Source organism: Myxocyprinus asiaticus, chromosome 42 (assembly GCF_019703515.2).
Source record: "Myxocyprinus asiaticus isolate MX2 ecotype Aquarium Trade chromosome 42, UBuf_Myxa_2, whole genome shotgun sequence".
In the NCBI taxonomy this organism is placed as follows: domain Eukaryota; kingdom Metazoa; phylum Chordata; class Actinopteri; order Cypriniformes; family Catostomidae; genus Myxocyprinus; species Myxocyprinus asiaticus.
In genome coordinates, this window is record NC_059385.1 from 17,932,391 (window position 1) to 17,952,774 (window position 20,384).

The window sequence follows — 20,384 nt, forward strand, 5'->3', positions numbered from 1 at the left end:
TAACATAAGAATGGTCTCCTTTAGTCATTATTATTGAAAAAAAGCGAATTGTTGTTTGATGTCATGTTTACTAATGTTTAATGAAAGGAGTGCAAACTGATATTTAATACACTTAAAATTTGATTTTCATGCAAAAACTAATACTTAAAAGTAATCAAAATGTAATCAGATTAGACTAACTAAAAGTATTATTAAATTTGTCAGATTATTAAAATCAGTACCATATAACATTCCTGAAGTAGTTTAACACTAAATACAGAATATTTCATAATTTCTATGGTTAAGAAGACTATATTCTAAAAATGAAAGCACAGAAAAAAAAGGGGAAAAAAACTTTCACTTTCAGTGCTTAGAAAAAAATACCAACTAAATTTCAAAGCAGAATTTGAAATTCAGTAAAATTGGTTAAGAATCTGAATACCTTTGCTAGGGACTTTACTGTATATTCAGACACCCTGTAAAAGAAACTACATTCATGGATGGATTTAACAGCAAAATAAATGCAGAGGCAGACACTTGTGAAAATGCAGAGCACTGCACACTAGCTGACTTAACCGACTGCCTCAGACTATTCATTCAGTTCCTGGAAAAGAGGTTTGCTCAACTGCTTGACCCCTTCTCAAAGCACAGGAAGAGAGACACATATTTGTTGTGGATAATTTCAGTCATTATGCCCTGTTTGCCTCTGTGTATCTCTTTTTGCATTACAAATTCTAATGGAGGGGAGCAAGTGAATATAAATAAATAAATTAAAGAAGGACCAGTGCCAGTGCAATATGCCTTCCCACCTGCAGCTCCCTGAAGTAGATCAAGTCAAGGCTCCCCCAGACCCAAATTTCTCTCTCTCCCCTAGTTCCAACTGTGAAATTGAAACCATATAATATGAGCCATGTCAAAATGCAATCTCACGCCAAATTGGAAGTTTGGATTTCCTATGACACCGCCTGTGGGTCTCAGAGTGAGATAATTACAAAAAGGCAGAGGGATAAATAGAAAACGTAAGGATGTGATATAAGTGGGGGGAGGAGAGGGGCCGGTGGTCATACGGATATAAGTAGTGGCGCACCGAGAGTGGAGACAACATTTTGCTGCCATCTAGAATTCTAGTAAACAGTTGCTTTCCCCAAAGGGAACGAAGTGCCCTTTTCACCCGACTGTATGGTTTCACTAACTCGAAGAAAATGTACAGATAGCAAACACGCACACGCTCACACACACACACACACACACACACACACACACACACACACACACACACACACACACACACGTGTACTGTGTGTCCTTACTAAAGGAATACATCTGAGCATTTCATGTACAGTATTTTAAAGCAGTTTTGTGACATGTTCCCATGATAATACCATGTTTTTGGAAATTTAATGCAGTTATTGTACCATGGCATTGCCATGTTTTCTGAGCATTTAAAACAGTTCAACATTGTATTCTTTGAAATACTTTATAGTACCATTTATATGAATTTGCAAATCAATAAAATCATATGTTATAACAGATGTCATACATATGCATTCACAAACAAAAAAGTACCAAAATGTATCATGGTATTACCATGTTTTGTTTGTATATATATATATATATATATATATATATATATATATATATATATATATATGTTACCGTTGTAATGCCATGTTAATTATTATTATTATTTACCATGGTATTACAATGGTATTCTCTGAAGTACATTAAAGTATAATGAATATGCTAATCATTCAGATCATATGTCATTTGTAATCACACATTATAAGTTATCATATACATGCACAACAAAAAAGAACCAAAACATACCATGGTATTACAATGTTTTTTTTTTTTTTTTTTCTTTTTTGGACATGTACCATAGTATTAGCATTGTATTATTTGAAGAACTTTGGAGAACCATGTATATGTAAATGCTAATCATCCAGGTCATATGTAATTATACATACTGTATGCATTCACTAACAAAAAATGGCATAACCATGTTTTTTTAACATGCTACCATGGTAATACAGTACCATGTTGTTGAACATATACCATGGCATAACCATGATATTCTTCGAAGTACTTTGGACTACTATGTATATCACTATGCTCAATTGTTATTCATTTTTTATCCCCAATTTTGCATGCTCAGTTCTCAAAACTCTCTCTAGTTCCTCATTGTGGAGCAGTTGCTGGCCTCAATCCAGTTGGCGGAGTACAAATCTCAGCTGAATTTGTGAAGTGGGTGAAAAAACAAGAGGATAGTTCACATTCATCATTTAACCATTATTTATTTATTTATTTATTTTTTTTCTAAATTAAAATAAAGCCTATGATTTTTTCATAAGATATCTTTTGACCAAAAGAGTGCCAAAGTATCGTTCAGGTGCTTCACGTGTCAATAGCACAGGCTATAATGAGGAAGATGCTGAGATACAATGATGCCACCACTGAACGAAGAACCTTGGGCTAGCTAATCATTCACTCCATATCATCAATTATCATATTAAAAGGTGCTTTGGAGATTTCAGATCAATATTCTCTCCTAGACTTTGAGGACGGATCTATGCCAATATGCATTATGTCTTCCAGTTATAATCAATAATTGCTGAAACAGCATCAGTAGATCCTCAGGAATTACGTTGATATTTTTAAGCACACATATAGGAACTGCAGAAATAAATGGGGGTAAGGTCCATACTTGAAAACATTTGCTGTTTTGCCACTGCTAAGCAACTTTTCCAGGATAATTCTAGACATTATCAGCACTTAAAACAGAAGTATATAATGTTCTAAAAAGGAAATCTGTTCTTTTACCACCATCTGTTCATTGGTCTTGTCACATGGGTATGATATACATTCTGTAACATAAAACAATGATTTCTAGGCAATGTTTTAATGATTCATGAATTTGCTCTATCATATACAAATGGTTTGATTCATGGGGAAAACAAGGCCAGGGAAAATAGTTCCATAGCGGTTCCAAGTTTGTGTGTATGTGGGCGCGTGCGTGCATGTAACTAGTCTGCTTTTTAAATTTCGGGGGCCTTATTATAGAAATGTCCTACATGAAATCTTACACTATGTCCACACTAAAACTGTAACATATACTCAGACTCGAGGATGATGTTTGAACCTAAGCAGTTATTTATTGACACACAAACAAAGACAGCAGGTAAATGTTGACGTGACAGTACTGGGTTGCAGTGGTGATAGTTTACGTGATGAAGACTAATGCTGATAGAGATGGTGACTTTCCTTGAGGTGGAGGGTTTGCAACAACGAAGCTTGCGTTAAGGAGATGGACACTGGAGTTGCTGGAGAAGAAATGTTTGGAGTAGAAGAGTCGCTGGAGAGGAATTGTGATAGCATTTAACTCTGGAGATACAGGTAAGTGAGTCTGTACATTAAGTTGAGACCAGACACAGAATGGAAGGGGAGTGAGGTTTATATAGAGGGGTTGATTGATGCAATGATTGGAGGCAGGTGTGGGTGATCAGTACTCAGGAGAGTGAGAAGTTTGAGTGAAATTGGTAAGTGGGTCAGAAGGATCCATGACAAATACGTTTTCATTGTGTTTATTTTATTTATTTATTTATTTATTTAATAGCATGCACCACTGAATCATTCACAAAAAGACCAGGACCATTGATTAGGAAAGTAAATAGGTTCTGTTTCGATTTCATATTGACTTTAAAGCGAAGACACAGCAGAGGTGACATCAATGAGGACACCGAAGACACCGAGACACCAATAAGGATGCATTGGGGATATTAATTTCTGAATAGATAACACCAGATATTATCCAATTTGGAGTAGTATTGCAGATATAACAAGGTGAAGACCTATAGGCCTACAAAAACAAAACAAAAAAACAAAAAACAAAAAAACAATGAAATTAAAAAAAAAAAATAACAAGTGGGAGTTTTCTGACAGAAAGGGCCATTGTTACACTCACAGGTCCCCGTTTCCCCACGCTGCCTGCGGATCACAGCACCTGGCATCTCTCAGGGAGCTCTCAATTAGCTTACAGAAGAAGTCTGAAGCTGGCCAGAGGCGGTTCAGCTGTTCTGTAATAAAACACCTGGTGCATTTGTCATGTTGTGTTCCCATTCCCCAAGGACTTCCGATTAAGGTGTAAGCAGAGCCTATGAGAGTAGCAGTTTTAGGAGAGAGGGGAGAAAAGAGACTATGGAGACATGGTCCATTGGTACTTGGACAACTAAAGACCCCTTTTCGCCATCAGGGAGCCTGAGTTGGTGCCCAATGTGGAGCCATTCTGTGTGATGCCACCACAGAAATGGTGGTAGGCTCCTAAAACCTGCTTGTGTCGAACCAGGAACTTCTAGGTTCAGAGGTTAGGGGTGGGATAATGTCTTTATTATGTAAAATTCCCACATCAACTCAAATATGGCCAGACTAATGCAAAACAAAACTAGATCATGCACATCTAGATCACTCCCATTATAATAAACTAAGTTGTACATTGGAAACTCCCAAAGCGAAATTGGATTAGAAGTACAGTATTAAGTTAAATCATCATTTAGCAGTCAAGTTGGTGGCAATGCACGCCGGTTTTGAGAGGTTTGCAGTTCACCTATATACACTGGCCAAGCATTGTTTTTGCGATGAGAACCAGCACCATTTCAGAGGCAAAAGGTATTTAGAGAGTGGTTTCATCAAAGAGCTTGAGTGTATTTGGGAAAGAGGGGCTGGAAATGTAGGCACACGTGTCGGTGTGTAGTTTGAGTGTGTGTAGCAATAGATATGGTGTATTCTCTTATAAAAGACATTGTCACACTTTGTTGTCAACAGAAAGAGGTGAGGGGGTCGATGGGAAAGACCAGACAGGAGGATGGTCACAGAGCAGCTTTCAAACAGGAACTCTAAAGATCTCCTTTTTTTCCTGACATAAAGCGGTCCCTTTCCTACTGGCTGACTCTATGCGGGGACTGCAGACTGACTCCACTGACAGAATACGTGATCCGTGAGCTCAGAACAGGTATCAGATGTTCCCACTTCTGTGTTTGACTGCTAAGAGCTTCACTCTGAGATACAAATACAGCAATGGGTCAAAAAAGGCTGGGAGAAAAAAAATAAAGAAATAACTTCAGCTCAAAGTTTTCAACAACAACTACTCTCTCTGAGGAGAACGCAGCTCTGAGGCAAAAAAAGCAAAGGATTTGTTGAGATTATTCGCTTGTGAGGAACGGAGGCTCAAGAGCGAGGTGAAGGAAAACACAGAAGGTAAAAGGCTGCTCTCAGCATAAGAAGGCAAATAAAATATTTAATGGCAAAAAGCGAGAATCCCGCCAAAATGCTCGCAGTGCTCCCACAGATTATAGGGTTTGTGTTTGATGTTTGTAGAAGCCTGATCAAGGTGTAAATGGGAGAGATTGCGGTATTATACCAATCTATAATTTCATTCTCTTACTAACTGGCATCACCCCCCTGGTTAGACTATGTCTTTCTCATTTTCTCCTTGATGTCATCTCCGCCCACTCAAGTTTTATTTTTTCTTTCTTTTTCTCTCTATGTAATGCTTTAATCTTTTCTTCTCTCCCTGACAGCTACTTCAGTAGTAGAGTTGGGCCAGAAGCTTTGAACGTCACAGATCAAAGTTACCACACAACAATTGTCAAGCCTAATGCACACGTGTGATCAATAATCCGGAAATAAAGATGTGAAAGACCCCACAAACACTGTGCAAAAAATTCAACATGAAAACATAAACTTCACTAAAAGATGATCACTGGTAAACATCTACTATAATATAATGAAATATTTGCAATATGCTGCTTGCAAAAATTAAATTTGGTCAGAATATGCAAAAAATTCTGAATGGTGTAGTTACGGCATCTACTGTACCAGCAGGGGCTAGTTGGCCCATGCTAACCAGTCAAACTTTGACACCTTGGTAATTTACCACCTGCTTTAACATCATGTTAATTGTGTCAGGCAAAAGGCACTGAAGTTTGTGAATAGCACATTCAGTAATGCACTTCCAGTACCAATTTTCTTAGTTTTTTATTTTGTCATAATTTTTGTTTTTTGATGAAATTATCCTTTAAATTTAGTCAATATTTCATCATGCCATTTAAAATGTTTTTTTATTTTTTTTATTTAGCTGACTAGAAAGGCATATAATTGTAGTCAACAAAAATAACATATTTTAGTTGACAATAATTTGCAAAATTACATGAACATGTATCAATGTAACTTTAACCAAATATTCAAATATTTAAAAAAAAAAAAATCCAAGTATTTAAAAATTTATGAAACCTATTAAACAGATGTAAGTTGTAATATTACATTTATGTTGTGGATAAAGCTGATTAATGTCAAATATTTAGAATGCGTTTGAATAAATAATTAACCCGCCAGTAAAGTTCATTGTTCACGTAGCTCAAGCGAAGAAAAATCCAACAAACCAAGAGTGGATTAATTGAATCAATTCTTTCTGCACTTTTCTTTCTTAGAAAATAAATAAATAAATACAAATCAGTGTTAATGCACAGTTAACATCTTGCAATATTATTTTTGTCATCATATTTTCATCAATGGTATGTTTTAATTAAAAACTTTTGATTATAACCATGATGCTTCTTTTTGTCTCATCTTCATTATCATTGACAAAATAAAATATAAAAAAGACATTATCATTGGTAATTTTAATGACAAGATAAACACTGTGCACTTCATTTAGATAGAAAGGTGGCATGTTTGAGAATGTTGCATGCTAAAATGAATGACTTAATTTAAACATGGATGGTGAAGCGCTATACAGCGCACTAGTGACTAGTGAAGTTGTATTGTGGGTGGTATATGAATAAGTCAAAGGTTTTTGTGCTGAAATACAGCACACTAAAGTGGTGCATCTGTTTAGTAATTACGAATCTGAGTGTTAGTATGATAGAAATTGATTGATTGGCCACTTTCACAGAGAATTTCCTGCTTCAATTCTTTTGTACAAAAAAATAGCGTGCATGAAATTAGTTAACAATAATATACAATGGTGAATTACGACAGTCAAGACATGCAAACTTTTACTTCATGATTAGAGAGAATATATCCTCATTTTGAACCCTGGCTCTAACAAACTCCAAATTAGCCTTTGAGTAAAACTTCACAACAGACCATCAATTCGACTCTTTATTTCTCTCGTTTTTCCTCTCTGTCTCTCAGTGTCTCTAAAAGAATAATAACGTCAGACTACATGAAAGCAATGCGGACAAGCACACAATTGGTAATGCACATCATTAAGGCTTAATCACTCACAGCAAACCCAGCAGATTTCTCGCCCTGCGCACATGAAGTGCATTTCAGTGGCCTAAAATTAAAGCCTGTTTCCTTGGCAACTATAAATCGCATTGATTCACTTGTACTTTGATTCACAGATCTATCCATAAAGAAGGGTTTGCAACTGGATGGAACGGTCAAGGGTCTCCTCGTGACAGGATTGTGGGGATGCTTACTGAAATCCCCAGTTAGGAAGACGGCCTCCGCTCCTGGTGCCCATTCCCTAAGGAGCAGGCTATTGTCGGATCGGCGCTGTATTCCATAGGACTGGTAGCTCCGCGTGAACTGATCAAAGTTCCCTTCTGCCTCCTCCAACTGTGCCACGCGCTCAGCATACCGCCTGTATCTGAAGAAACAACAATGAATGGGAAGAGAGAGAGAGACACAGAGAGAGAAAGTTAGACATTTTTTTTATATATAAGAAAAAAATTAACAGGAAAAAAAACTGTAAATTGGTTAACTCTATGTTACCCTTCCATATAAAGTGAAAATAAAATATATTAGATTTCACTACAAAATAATACATGTAATACGTGTTATATGTGAAAATATGAGTGGTATTGTTGAAACAGCAATACATGTCCTTAAAGCCTGGTTAAAAATGCATACAATGTTTTGAGTGATTTAAGCATGTGTTAAATGCATAAAATGCTTTGAATGTAATAAGCATGTATTAAGGTGATGTATGCTGAAACATATGAGTAGGCTAATGCCCTGTTTGTATTTTCATTTGGATATGATTATTTGTGCTGAAATGTATCATCATTCTTTTTTTATATATATACGGCCCTATCGACTGCTGTTTTTTTTAAACAACTGTCAGATACCCCCCATTCCACATTTACAAAGCTCTAATCAGCCACAAGGGTTTAACCCGCATGAAAAAACTTGCACAAAGTATTCTCTGATCTTTCAGAGAAATTCAGACACTTGTTCTTCTTAGCTCAAACAGAAAGATCACTAAAATTCTAGTCAACATTGCAACATAGATAAAACTTTGATAGTACTGTATTTTGCACAGACAATATGAATAATGATTTACAGGTGCTGCTGAGATCCACAAATAGCTTTTTCAAACAGTAAGTTTTGTTGTACTGACAAAACAGTGAATAAAACAAAAACAGAAACACAATGATTAAAAGAAGGATTTGTTCCCTTTTGAAAGGAATTTCAAATGAGATCCTAAAAGTTCTCTTTCTGTTTCCCTAAGAAAAACGTGTACATTTGAACTGTATTTTTTATACGAATCTCAGACAAATTCCAACATGGTGCAATTTTGTCGTGATCAACCAGAAAGTGATTCAAGATTCAGAACATGTGGGTTTATGTGTGTGTTCACAGTAGACTTCTATCTTACACAAATGGAAAAGAACATCAACAGTACATTTTTAATAAATTACATCCAAAATAAATCTCTGTTTCATTAAATTCATTTGTATAGCTATTTGAAAAGTGTAAAATATTAAGGAAAAATTAAAAACAAACCATTAGCCAACTGATGAAATCTCATCTGTTACTTGACATTTTTAAGCATTTTGCCGTTTTTTTTTTTTTTGGCAAAATATTTTCTCTTTATATCAGTGTTGGGCACTTTGTTCAGGAGCGGGTTTGGTTATTAGCAATATCAAAGATAATTATTAATTATTAAAATCAATAGAACATTGATTAGAATCAATATTAGCTTATTAATCCTTCAAATCAACAATCATCAAATATAACTACCAATGATCAAAATCAATAGAATATTAATAAGGATTAATGTTGCCGGGGCACCACCCTGGAATAAGGGACTAATAACCAGACAGTATAGCAGTCTCAATATAGGATTGTTCTCTTAGGAATATCGATGTCTTGAGAACATCAACATTCAAAAGGAAAACAATGAAGGCTTGAATCCGAGCACTGACAGTACTACTCATTTGTCCTGAATGAATTCCTGCATAATTACCTATTAATGACGGACCATTATTATAAAGTGTTACCGATATAATAACAGATAAGCCAATAATAAATGAGAGGGTAGGTGTGTGTGTGTGTGTGTGTGTGTGTGAATGGGTGTATATGTGTGTGTGCGTAAGGAGAGAAGGAGGGCAAAAAATGGCAGACGTGGCTCTCGTGGAGAGTACGTCACGCAAGGTTTCCAGCCAGAAAATGTGGCCGCGAATGTGGGCGGAGAGACTGGTTAATGGCGTCTGCCCATTTAATGCGTGTCTCCGCTGGTACGATAACTTAGGGACAAAGCTGGGCTCTATCGCCAGGTTATCTGCTGGCCAAATGTGTGTGCGGGTATGTTTGTGAGAGGCAACCGTTAGTTTTATCACTCAGAGACGCAGTGAATGGCTCATAATCCGTCCGCCACGGTCGATGGTTCTTTAATGGATAAACTCAGTGTGCCGGTTTCACCCGCGATGGTGGAAATGCACAGACAGCCCAATGTGGTTGGGCGACAACACAGAAAATCTCATTCGTGGTAACAGTAAGTTACAATAATACCTTGAGTATTATTAGCAGCAATGAGCGGACTTGGCGGTCCGTGAACTGTACAAGCAATAGCCTTGATACACAAGGATAACACACTATAATAATCTATCTCTGCCCAGACATAAACCTCTTACTTGAGTCGTGTGAGGACGTGGGTAGAATGTGTGTTCGTCCATCATTTGACTCCGACTCGGTTCCTCGAATCTCAGGTGACAGGAGGCCGTTTCCTCACTCTATCGGCGGGCGGTACGGCTGCTGATTCTCAGCGGGTTGACGGAGATATCAGCGAAGTTGACTCGGTTGAAGAAGGAAGAGAAATCTTCTTTCTTCACTTCTGCAGGCAAAAGGGTGAGACACGGATTGCTAGGCGGTCTCTTTCAGATCCGTTAGCTTGCTCGGTGGAACACAGAGAAATCTCGGCTCATCCAACGAGATGGAGATTTTATGGCCAAAGTTCAGGTACACATGGCTCATACTGTCTCTGGAAGCAAAGCTTAGGAGGAATCTCCGGGGTTTTATACACTTGATGACATCATGCTTGAGGGACGTGTTCTGTCGTGCATTTCATCCAATAGGAGTTGAGAGATTGATCCTTCAGAATTTCACACCTAGGTGTAAAGTGAGCAAGGCTTGATGATATCTGTAGCCTGTTTTGGACTCCCTTTGTTTGATTTTGGTGCTGTTTGTGTTATCAGGCTTTGAGTGTTCCTACAGGCTTCAGTCAGGCTTTATGACTGTATGTAGGCCTGCCATTGTCTCCTGTCTAAGTACATGAGGCCCCATCCTCAGCTTCCTCATCTAAATATGTTGTTAAATGACCTTACTGCCTGTGATAGACTATAATATTTCTCACTCTTAATGGCAAGTTGACTCTTGTTAAAGTGATAGTTCACCCCAAAATTAAAATTTAGTAATAATTTTCTCACCCTCATGATGTTCTAAAACTTTCTTTTGCGGAACACCATTCACCTTCATTGTACGAAAAACAAATGATGTAATTAAAGTAAATGGTGACTGAAATTCTGCCTGATTTATACTTTTGTGTTCCACCAAAGGAAAAAAAAAATCATGTGGGTTTGTATACGTAAGGGTGAGTAAATGATGAACAAATTGTCATTTTTGGGTGAACTATTCTTTTAAGGGGCTTGCAAATAGGGTTGTCATGATACCATAATCATATCTTACGATACTATGCCAGCTAAGGTATCACGATACCAAGTAGTATCATGATACCATATGATAGTGTGTTAATTCTTAACACAGTTTGTCATAGTGGTTTTTAGAATCTAGCCATTGGTGGTAAAAAAAAACTACAGATGGATGAACTGGGAGAAGGCTCAAATGGACTAACTTGTTACCTTATACATTCTTAGTTTGATGGGGAAAACTTTACCTCATCAAAACAGTTCAAACGGCAACAGCTTTAAACTTTTACTCCGTTATTTCTGTGAATATTTAAAATAAAGATATTGTAATGTTGAAAAGATTGTTTTGAGCAGCTGTTTCATTATTACAACCACCTTTGCCCCTCTTACCTGTTAAACAGCAGCGCGAATGCAGATTACACACACGCCGGTTTGATCGCACACCTCAGGGGCGTGATCAAACCTATCTGGGCTGCGTTTCCCAAAAGCATTGCAAGCTTAAGTTGATGGTAGAGACTACTGGTGCCAATGATAAGTGCTAAGTTATTGCCACCATGCATTTGTAATTGGAAAAAAAAAATGAACGAGTGCAACATTCGATTTTTCAGAGAAACTGTAAATCTGTATATGTTAAGATAAAGAATTTAGGTTCAATGAAGTGGCACTAGCCTTTGTGTATGCTGCAGAAGCAGTGGGATGTGTCCAAAGGTGTTTAATACGTTTTCTGGTGTTTCCCCCTTTGGGTTGAAATCTTTGTGTAGACATTCACAGCAGATGGGTTTTACCCGTCTCATCAGGCAAAACCCAAAATAATTCCAAATCTCGCTACGTTAATTGTGTTTTTTAAAGCTTCTCACTTTCCAAAGTTTTATTTGAATTCATATTATCCATAAGGAGACACGACTGCCAAATTAACATGCTTGGATTCAGACGTGTGTGTTTGAAGCATGTGAAAACCACACATTGAAAAATAAACAATACCATATAAGGAGCAAATTCTAAACAGCATTTTGTGCTCTTAAAGGGCACTGCGTGAAGGGGATGTCACTTGAAAAGACTACTTTAAAGGTCTGATTCAAATGAAAGTTTTAGCGAAAATAATTTACTACCGCACATACAACATAACTTACGATACTACCATATTAACGGTATACCGTTTAAAAAAATACTGTGGCACCACCAGTATTCTGAAGCTTTATTATCGTGATACTACTGTAGCACCGGTATACCGTGCAACCCTACTTGTAAGTGCTTTTCTAAATACCATGACTTTTCAAATGTAGCATTTTTTTTTTACAGTGGTTGCTTGAGTTTCTCAGGTTGTGTTTCTCTTTGTCTAGAAAAGCAGAGCGAGAGAGAAACATACTGTATGTGTAGCGGAGAAAAACTAAAAACAGCACAATATAAGCAGCATATGGAGACGAGAATAAGTATATTTATGGTCTTACTCTGTCTGTCTTTTTTTTTTTTGCCCTCACATTTTTTTCCCCCCACTCATATAGTCATCATGGTGTAGACAAAAGGCATTGTAATTTAATGTATTCTCTGTGTTTGCCACTTGCCATGCTCACCCATCTATATTATGTGGAATGTAACTGAGGTAAATGTTGTCTGAACTCAGAATTTAATGCTGGTGTTAGAACTGCAAGAGTGTTGGGCCCAGCTGGGACGATCTGTGTACATATTCATGGCAGGTTTAAGAGTAATTACAAATGGGAACTGCTCATTTGGGTTCCACTGTGAGTTTAAAGTGCTCATTAAAACTTGAGGAACAACAGGGTGATGGGTGCCGTCAAGTGGCCTCTCAAAACACTGCTTTTAATCAGACAGAAAGAGAGAGACAAACAGGGAGAGGGAGAACAGTATACAGACAGATAGAGGCAGAATGTGAGTGTGTGCAAGAGTGTGTTTTATATTTTATTAAATAATATACTGTATACATAAAGTGTGTGTTTGTGTGTGTGTGTGTGTGTATATATATATATATATATATATATATTTATTAGGCATGTAACGATACACAAACTTCACGATACGATATGATACGATACAAAGACTCAGGATACGATACAATAAAAACAATCATAAAAAAATACATTAAAAAAACAGCGCCCACAAATGTTTTGCTCAAACTTATTCAAGGATTCAACATAAATGTCTTTTAAATCATAAATGACACAATAGTGTCTGACATTGGCAACAAAAAGTAGAGTTCTATAATAAAGTAACTTTAACAACAGCACTGCATTTATTCTGTTTGATTGTAATGAGAAAAACTAATTAGAACTCACAATATGAACTCAGTTTTATCTTGATTTTTTTTTTTTTTTGTCTACACTCAAGTAGTTTATATTTGTACATCACTTTTCACAATACACATAGTTTCAAACCAGCTTTACAGAAAATCATGCTTTAATGTCTTAAAGGAATAGTTCACCCAAAAATGAAAATTTGCTGATAATTTACTCACCCCGCAGGCCATCCAAGATGTATCTGAGTTTCTTTCTTCATCAAAACAGAATTTAAGATTTTTAGGATTTCATTTCAGGCCTCCTCCATTAAACAATGCAAGTGAATGTACTCCATTTTTTTGACGGTCCAAAATGCATATTTAGGGTGCATCAAAATAATCCACATGACTCCAGTCGACAAATAAAGTTCTTCTGAACCCAAACGATTGATTATTTTTAGAAACAAACCAATACTTATATACTTTTTAACTACAAATGTTAGCTTTCGTAGATTTCTGTGATGCGCGCGCATGAGAGGGAAGACGTAAGCTCATTGGTAAGGTCATGCGTGGAGGCGGCAGGAAGCGCGTCATTGTTTACAAGAGAAGGAGTGCTGTACAAAAGTTTAATTGTATTTGCTGTAGGTAAGTGTATTGTTGAAAATGGTCGTTTGGTGTGTGTATCCTGGATGCTTCAACCTTCAGAAACCCCAAAGAAAATGCACGCCAGGAAAAACATTAACATTTCATCGATTGTCTATACATGATCATGAGCAATTGAAGCTCTGGCTTATCACGCTGAACCTGGATATCAGTACACCCCTACATTCTCTCAAATATTGGAGGGTGTGCAGTGAATATTTTACCCCTGAGGATTTCAGACCATCGAAGGAAACAAAGGGTCGATATCTGAATTCATCGGCTGTGCCCGTGCTGTTTTTCCAGTGAACTCAGGTATGTGTGAAAACTTTGTCACATAGCCTTATATTTCTGCTAAAGAAAAAGCACAAGTAGATAACGCAACGGCATTTCTCCGAAATAAAGGATGGTTATTTACTGCAGTAATGTTTTATTATTTGGAAATTATTTCTTTATTTTATTTTATATTGTTTTGAAATTGTTTTGGACTGTTTTGGTTTGTGAACAGTGCTTGGTCTGTGGTCTGTGCAAGTTTCTCTTGTAAACAATGACGGGCTTCCTGCCTCCTCCTCCACGCGTGACCTTACCCACGAGCTTATGTCATCCCTATCATGAGTGCGCGTCACAGAGATGTACGGAAGCGAACATTTGTAGTTAAAAAGTATTGTTTATTTTTTTCTAAATATAATCAATCGTTTGGGTTCAGAAGAACTTTAGTTGATGACTTGAGTCATATGGATTATTTTGATGCACCCTAAATATGCATTTTGAACCGTCAAAAAAAATGGAGTACATTCACTTGCATTGTTTAGAGGAGGAGGCCTGAAATGAAATCCTAAAAATCTTAAATTCTGTTTTGTGAAGAAAGAAACTCAAATACATCTTGGATGGCCTGAGGGTGAGTAAATTATCAGCAAATTTTCATTTTTGGGTGAACTATTCCTTTAAAGCCCCCATTGATCAAACTAAAGTGACTGTAGCAAGAAAATGTCAATAGCCTAGTTTCCATCCACTTTTTACGCTATTTTGTTATCAACAAAGTGAAAATGCATTTAAAAAAAGTTTGGGACATTTGCTGTCTTCTCCCTGTTTCCATTCAAATGACCTTTTATCAATAAAAATGGTGTGTGTGATGACGTCATGCCTAAAAAAAACACTTTGTCGCATAAGTTTTGGTTTATCGTAAAAGAAATCTGCCCTAAAGCCGTTTCCATACAGAAATGTGTGTTTATAGCTAATTGTGTACGTTTCACCTCCCAGATGTCCCTAATTTTGGTAAAATGGGGAGAGTATTGAGACTATTCATTGACATTAGACAGCTTACTGTCATTTTAATTTCCCAAATAAATGCAACCAGAAGACGGAATTGCAATCAAAAGGGAGCTGTTGCCCTTCTGATAGTGCAGTGTGACGAGGAGGGCGTGTGTACAAAGTTCTCTAAGTTATACAACTGAGCCAGCAGGTGGCAGTATGGAACTGCATATAAATGATGCAGTGTATTCTATCTGTGTTCGTGTTATATTGGACCAGATTGTACGCGTTTGGGATGGAGTGGAGACTGTTCTTTGTTATTGTTATAATTTGGGCAGTATTGTGTGCGTTAGTGACAAGTAAGTAATTTCTAAATGTTAAATGCTTAAATCATTATGATTATTTAACTTAGAAATGTATGTTATTGTTGTTGTTATCGTTACGTCCTTACTACTAGTTGTATGACTCAGCAGTTTCACTATCACAGTCACATTTGGTGTATACCATGTAAACTTATTGAAACTAATGTTGATGTCATATGTTAGAATGCCATTTGTATTCTGTGGCTGGGCCATGATGGAGCACGGCCAGCGCTGAATCAGCTGATCAGCGGGAGAGCAAGATAAGGGGCAGCCGGAGACGCCGGTTTGGGAGGGAGGAAGGATGCGCTGTCACGGAGTCCTTGCATCTGCTGCTTCCCTGGCGATGGTAGCGGCAAGGACTCCGCGACAGCGCATCCCTCCTCCCTCCTGGGTTCGGCACCACTGTAACACATAACGGACGGGCAAGGAGGAGGCAGGAACCGGCTGAACAGTAAACATTAATTTTAATGGTAAACTTAAAACAGCATAAGACAAACAAACATGCAGCGCGGCCGCGTGCGTCTCTCTCTCCTGAACCAGCGTCTCCGGCTGCCCCTTATCTCGCTCTCCCGCTGATCAGCTGATTCAGCGCCAGTCGTGCTCCATCACAAATTCAATAAGCTGTAACGCTACAATCTACTTGCTGTTTGCCTTCGATCTTCTCACTTATGTACTGTAGATATGTTGCTCTGTTTTCCTGTGAGCGCTCAGCACCCTCTCACCATGGAGAAGATTGTTATGCAGCTCTCAGTGTTGCACTGCTTGATTTTAATTACACTAATGTGTTTATGTATCGTACAGTACATATGGTATTGTATAGTGAGCGTAGTATCGTACGATACAATATGATACAATAATCTTTTACACCCCTAATATACACTGATCAGCCACAACATTATAACCACCTGCCTAATATTGTGTAGGTCCACTTCATGCTGCCAAAACAGCACTTTGTAGTCACGCCAGTGACTACCCTATCCAGCACTTTGACAGAAGTGTGTGAGTTTGCCCGGCTGCTGGGTGAATTTCCTAACCTCATTAAACTCACCTTCTCCACAGCAGTGACCAGTCATGGGGTCATATATCATATCTCCACATCCGTGCCGCCAGTTTATGCCCGGGCCCGTTGACTCGACTCAGCAAAGTTAGCGGTGACCAAGGCTGAATCTGCTAATATGGAAAAACTGGGTATAGTGCAGTGCTCTAACAGTCCTTGAGCCTCACCCCTTCACATGGTCCCGAAAGCGGATGGCGACTGCCGTCCATATGGAGACTATCGATGCCTTAATGATGTCACTATGCCTAACCGATACCAAGTTCCACACATGCAGGATTTTTCTGTCCACCTGGTGGGGAAAATATTTTCTCAAAAGTGGACCTTATTCACGGATACCATCAGGTGACAGTTTACCCCGAGGACATTCCAAAGTCTGCTGTTATAAAACCATTTGGTCTTTTTGAATTTTTGCGGATGCCCTTTGGCCTTAAAAATGCAGTGCAAACATTCCAGTGCATGATGGACCCTATTGGGCCTGGATTTCTTATTTGTGTACCTGGATGACATATCAGTCGCTAGTGCATCCATGAAAGAGCACCTGGCCCATCTGCAGTCGCTCTTCATTCGCCTTAGCCAGCATGGTTTGATAATTAATCCTGCTAAGTGCCAATTCGGCCTGCTGCCCATTGATTATGAGCGAAGGGGCAGTTCCGCTGCCCTCTAAAGATGAGGCCATTACAGAGTTCCCCACCCCCTGCACATCCATGGCTTTACAGGAGTTTTTGGGGATGGTACATTTTTACCACCGTTTCATTCTGCAGGCAGCAGCACTCATGCATCCTTTGTACAGAGGCCTCAAGGGGAACAACATGAATAAACAGATCACCTTGTCAGAGGAGATGACTAAATCATTCATGGGTGCGAAATTCGCCTTAGCACAAGTAACCATGCTGTCTCATCCGATTCCAGATGCCCCCATTGCCATCACGACTGATGCCTCAGATTGTGCTGTGGGCGCTGAACATGAACAGTTGGTAGACGGAATCTGGCATTCTCTTGCATTTTTAAGTTGACAGCTCTGCCCTAACGAACAGAAGTACAGTGCATTTGACAGAGGGTTGCTCGCGCTGTACCTGGCAGTAAGGCATTTTTGTTTCTCTTTAGAGGGATGTGTTTTCACAGCAACTGGGCCCTGGTCGTCCCAACAGCAATGCCACTTGGCCTTCATATCTGAGTTAACAACAGACATCAGACACATTGAAGGAAAATGTAATGCTGTGGTGGACAGCCTTTCCAGGGCACCGTACAAGCAGTGCACTTGGGTATTGACTTTGCCCATTTAGCAGCTCACCAACAATCCGACCATGAGGTGCAGGCCTACAGAACCTCATGAATATCAAGTTTTAAAATAGCCGACGTCAGCTTTAAGAAGGCAGGAGCTACGCTGATGTATGATGTCTCCAGAGTCCACCCGTGCCCGGTGGTACCCACGCAGTGGAGGTGAGCAGTGTTCGACATGGTCAACAGTTTGTCGCACCCATGTTGGAAAGTTTCACAGAAACTTGTTTCATCTAAGTTCATGTGGCATGGTTTAAAAAAATATGTTTGGACCTGGGTTTCGGCTTGTGTGGCATGTCAAATACTAAAGTGCAATGGCATGTCAAGGCACCACTGGAGACTTTTGATGTACCACAGCGACCATGTAAACATCAACCTGGTGGGTCCTCTACCGCCCTCCTGTGGGTTTTCCCACCTACTGACTATTGTGAACAAGAGCCACTAGGTGGCCGGAGGCAGTACCATTGGCCTTAACAACAACAGCAAAAGTAGCACGGGCCTTTATTGACATCTGGGTTGCTCATTTCAGCACACCATCTGACATATCTTCGGATCGTGGCCCTCAGTTTACATCTGAGTTGTGGGCAGAGGTGGCTCGAACCCTTGGAGCTAGATCGGCCAATGGTTCCGGCTGTGGCTCCTAAGAGAGGCCGTCCAGCCATAAACAATAGAGAAGAATCCAGGCAGATGTTCCAGACTGCCAAGGGGGTTCAAGATGGCACAGGCTCACTGCAATGCACACGATCCGGATGAGAACTCAGAGTTCTAAATAAACTGATGTTGCTGGTTAAGTTTATGTGTATTCTATATTGTGTGTATTGTATACTGTACATTGTATATTATTATTTGTATATTGTGTTGTGTGTAATTATGTGTATATTAGACATGTAAATTGTGTTGTGTAAATCTGAAGTTTATTGTAAATTGGTATATGTCTCATCACTGTCATGACTGCTATGTTGCTCGGAACTGCACCCAAGACTTTCTCCCACTGTTGCACTTGTGTATATGGTTGTGTGACAATAAAAGTGATTTGATTTTGATTTGATTTGATTTTGACTCTCACTTTTGGTGATGTTTGATTTGAGTGCTTCTTAGCTCTATAAGCAGTTGCTATCAAACTGACAGTGCAATAGTTTCACTGTCATTACACTTGCTCACCTGGCATATACTAATGGTTAATAAAATTAATTTAGTTGGACCAACATAAGACAATTAATTAGATCTTATCTAATTGGTCTGACAAAAAGAATTTAAGTTTGTACAACAAGAACTAGAACAAGTCAGTTCAAACCAATTCTATTTTGTTGGAAAAAAATCTATTTAATTGCGTGGACATTTTTCCTCAATGCAATTATGTAAATTATTATTATTATTATTATTATTTATTTATTTATTTTTTTAAAAGTGTACAGACATGTTAATATGGGATTAATGTAAGTGCTTCTGTAAAATTATAAGCATCACATTTCTGCCTTTAAACTCTCATGAAATTGTCCCCATTCAGTTTTAAGTGCCTCACTATTTACTGGATTTTTTCAAAGAAAAGGAGGAATGAGTGGAAAATATTTTGTGTGGTAATCAACATTATGCCACAAATGCTGACGATTGAGCTTAACTTGTATTGAACCCGTGATATTCCTTTCAAAAACATAATGAATACTGCATGTACTCTTCAATTTGGAAACGTCCTGGTTACTTTTGTAACCTCCGTTCCCTGATGGAGGGAACGAGATGTTGTGTCGATGTAGTGACACTAGGGGTCACTCTTGGGAGCCCGAAACACCTCTGATCTTTGAAAAAAAGCCAATGAGAATTGGCGAGTGGAATTTGCATGACACTCCCCCAGACATATTGGTATAAAAGGAGCTGGTATGCAACCGCTCATTCAGGTTTTGTGCTGAGGAGCTGAGACCAGGTCCCGGCCATTTCAGCGGGTAGTTCAGCATTGTGGCAAGAGGGACACAATGTCTCGTTCCCTCCATCAGGGAATGGAGGTTACGAAAGTAACCAGGACATTCCCTATCTGTCACTCACCCAACGTTGTGTCGATGTAGTGACACTAGGTGTCCCTATACAAAACGCCACAACTAGCTGAACTGTGTTACTTGAAATGGCAGTGTGTGACAGGCAGACTGCTGTGTGCCTCGTAGCCAGCACACCAGGCCGTCATGTAACCTCCCCCAACACATGAGCATCGAACAGTCCTTCAGGAACAAGTCGACTGCTCAACAAATAGGGACAGGCTGGCCCTGCCGAGGCCTCTTTTCCTTCTCTTTTCTCCCCAAAAAGAGTGGAATTTGTTAACTGACTGGGATCTCTAAGTGTCTACGTCAGGGGGGTGTCACTGCAAAGACCACACTCTGCCCAAAAGATGGTGTGCTGAAATGAGCAACCCAGATGTCAATAAAGGCCCGTGCTACTTTTGCTGTTGTTGTTAAGGCCAATGGTACTGCCTCCGGCCACCTAGTGGCTCTTGTTCAGGTCGCCCGGGATGTGAGTGGCTCATAGCGACTTGAGGTGCTGCTGACTCCAGAGGAGGAGACGGCGGGTGAGTTTTGACATGCGATGGGAACGCAGACCACCTTGGCGGTTGATGTAAGCTACCGTCGCTGGATCAACGCCCAAAACCTCCGCAAGGCGAGCAGTACTGCCAACAA

The 20,384-nt window shown here is 38.9% G+C and overlaps 1 protein-coding gene across 1 annotated transcript in view; it reads right to left on the reverse strand.

The window, feature by feature from the left end:
- The window catches only part of LOC127432841 (1,4-alpha-glucan-branching enzyme-like), a 261,140-nt gene that overhangs the window by 206,180 nt on the left and 34,576 nt on the right, over positions 1–20,384 (reverse strand). Inside the window, exon 2 of the mRNA XM_051684290.1 lies at positions 7,458–7,627. Coding sequence (XP_051540250.1) covers positions 7,458–7,627 — 170 coding nt within the window. The remainder of the gene's footprint in view (positions 1–7,457; positions 7,628–20,384) is intronic.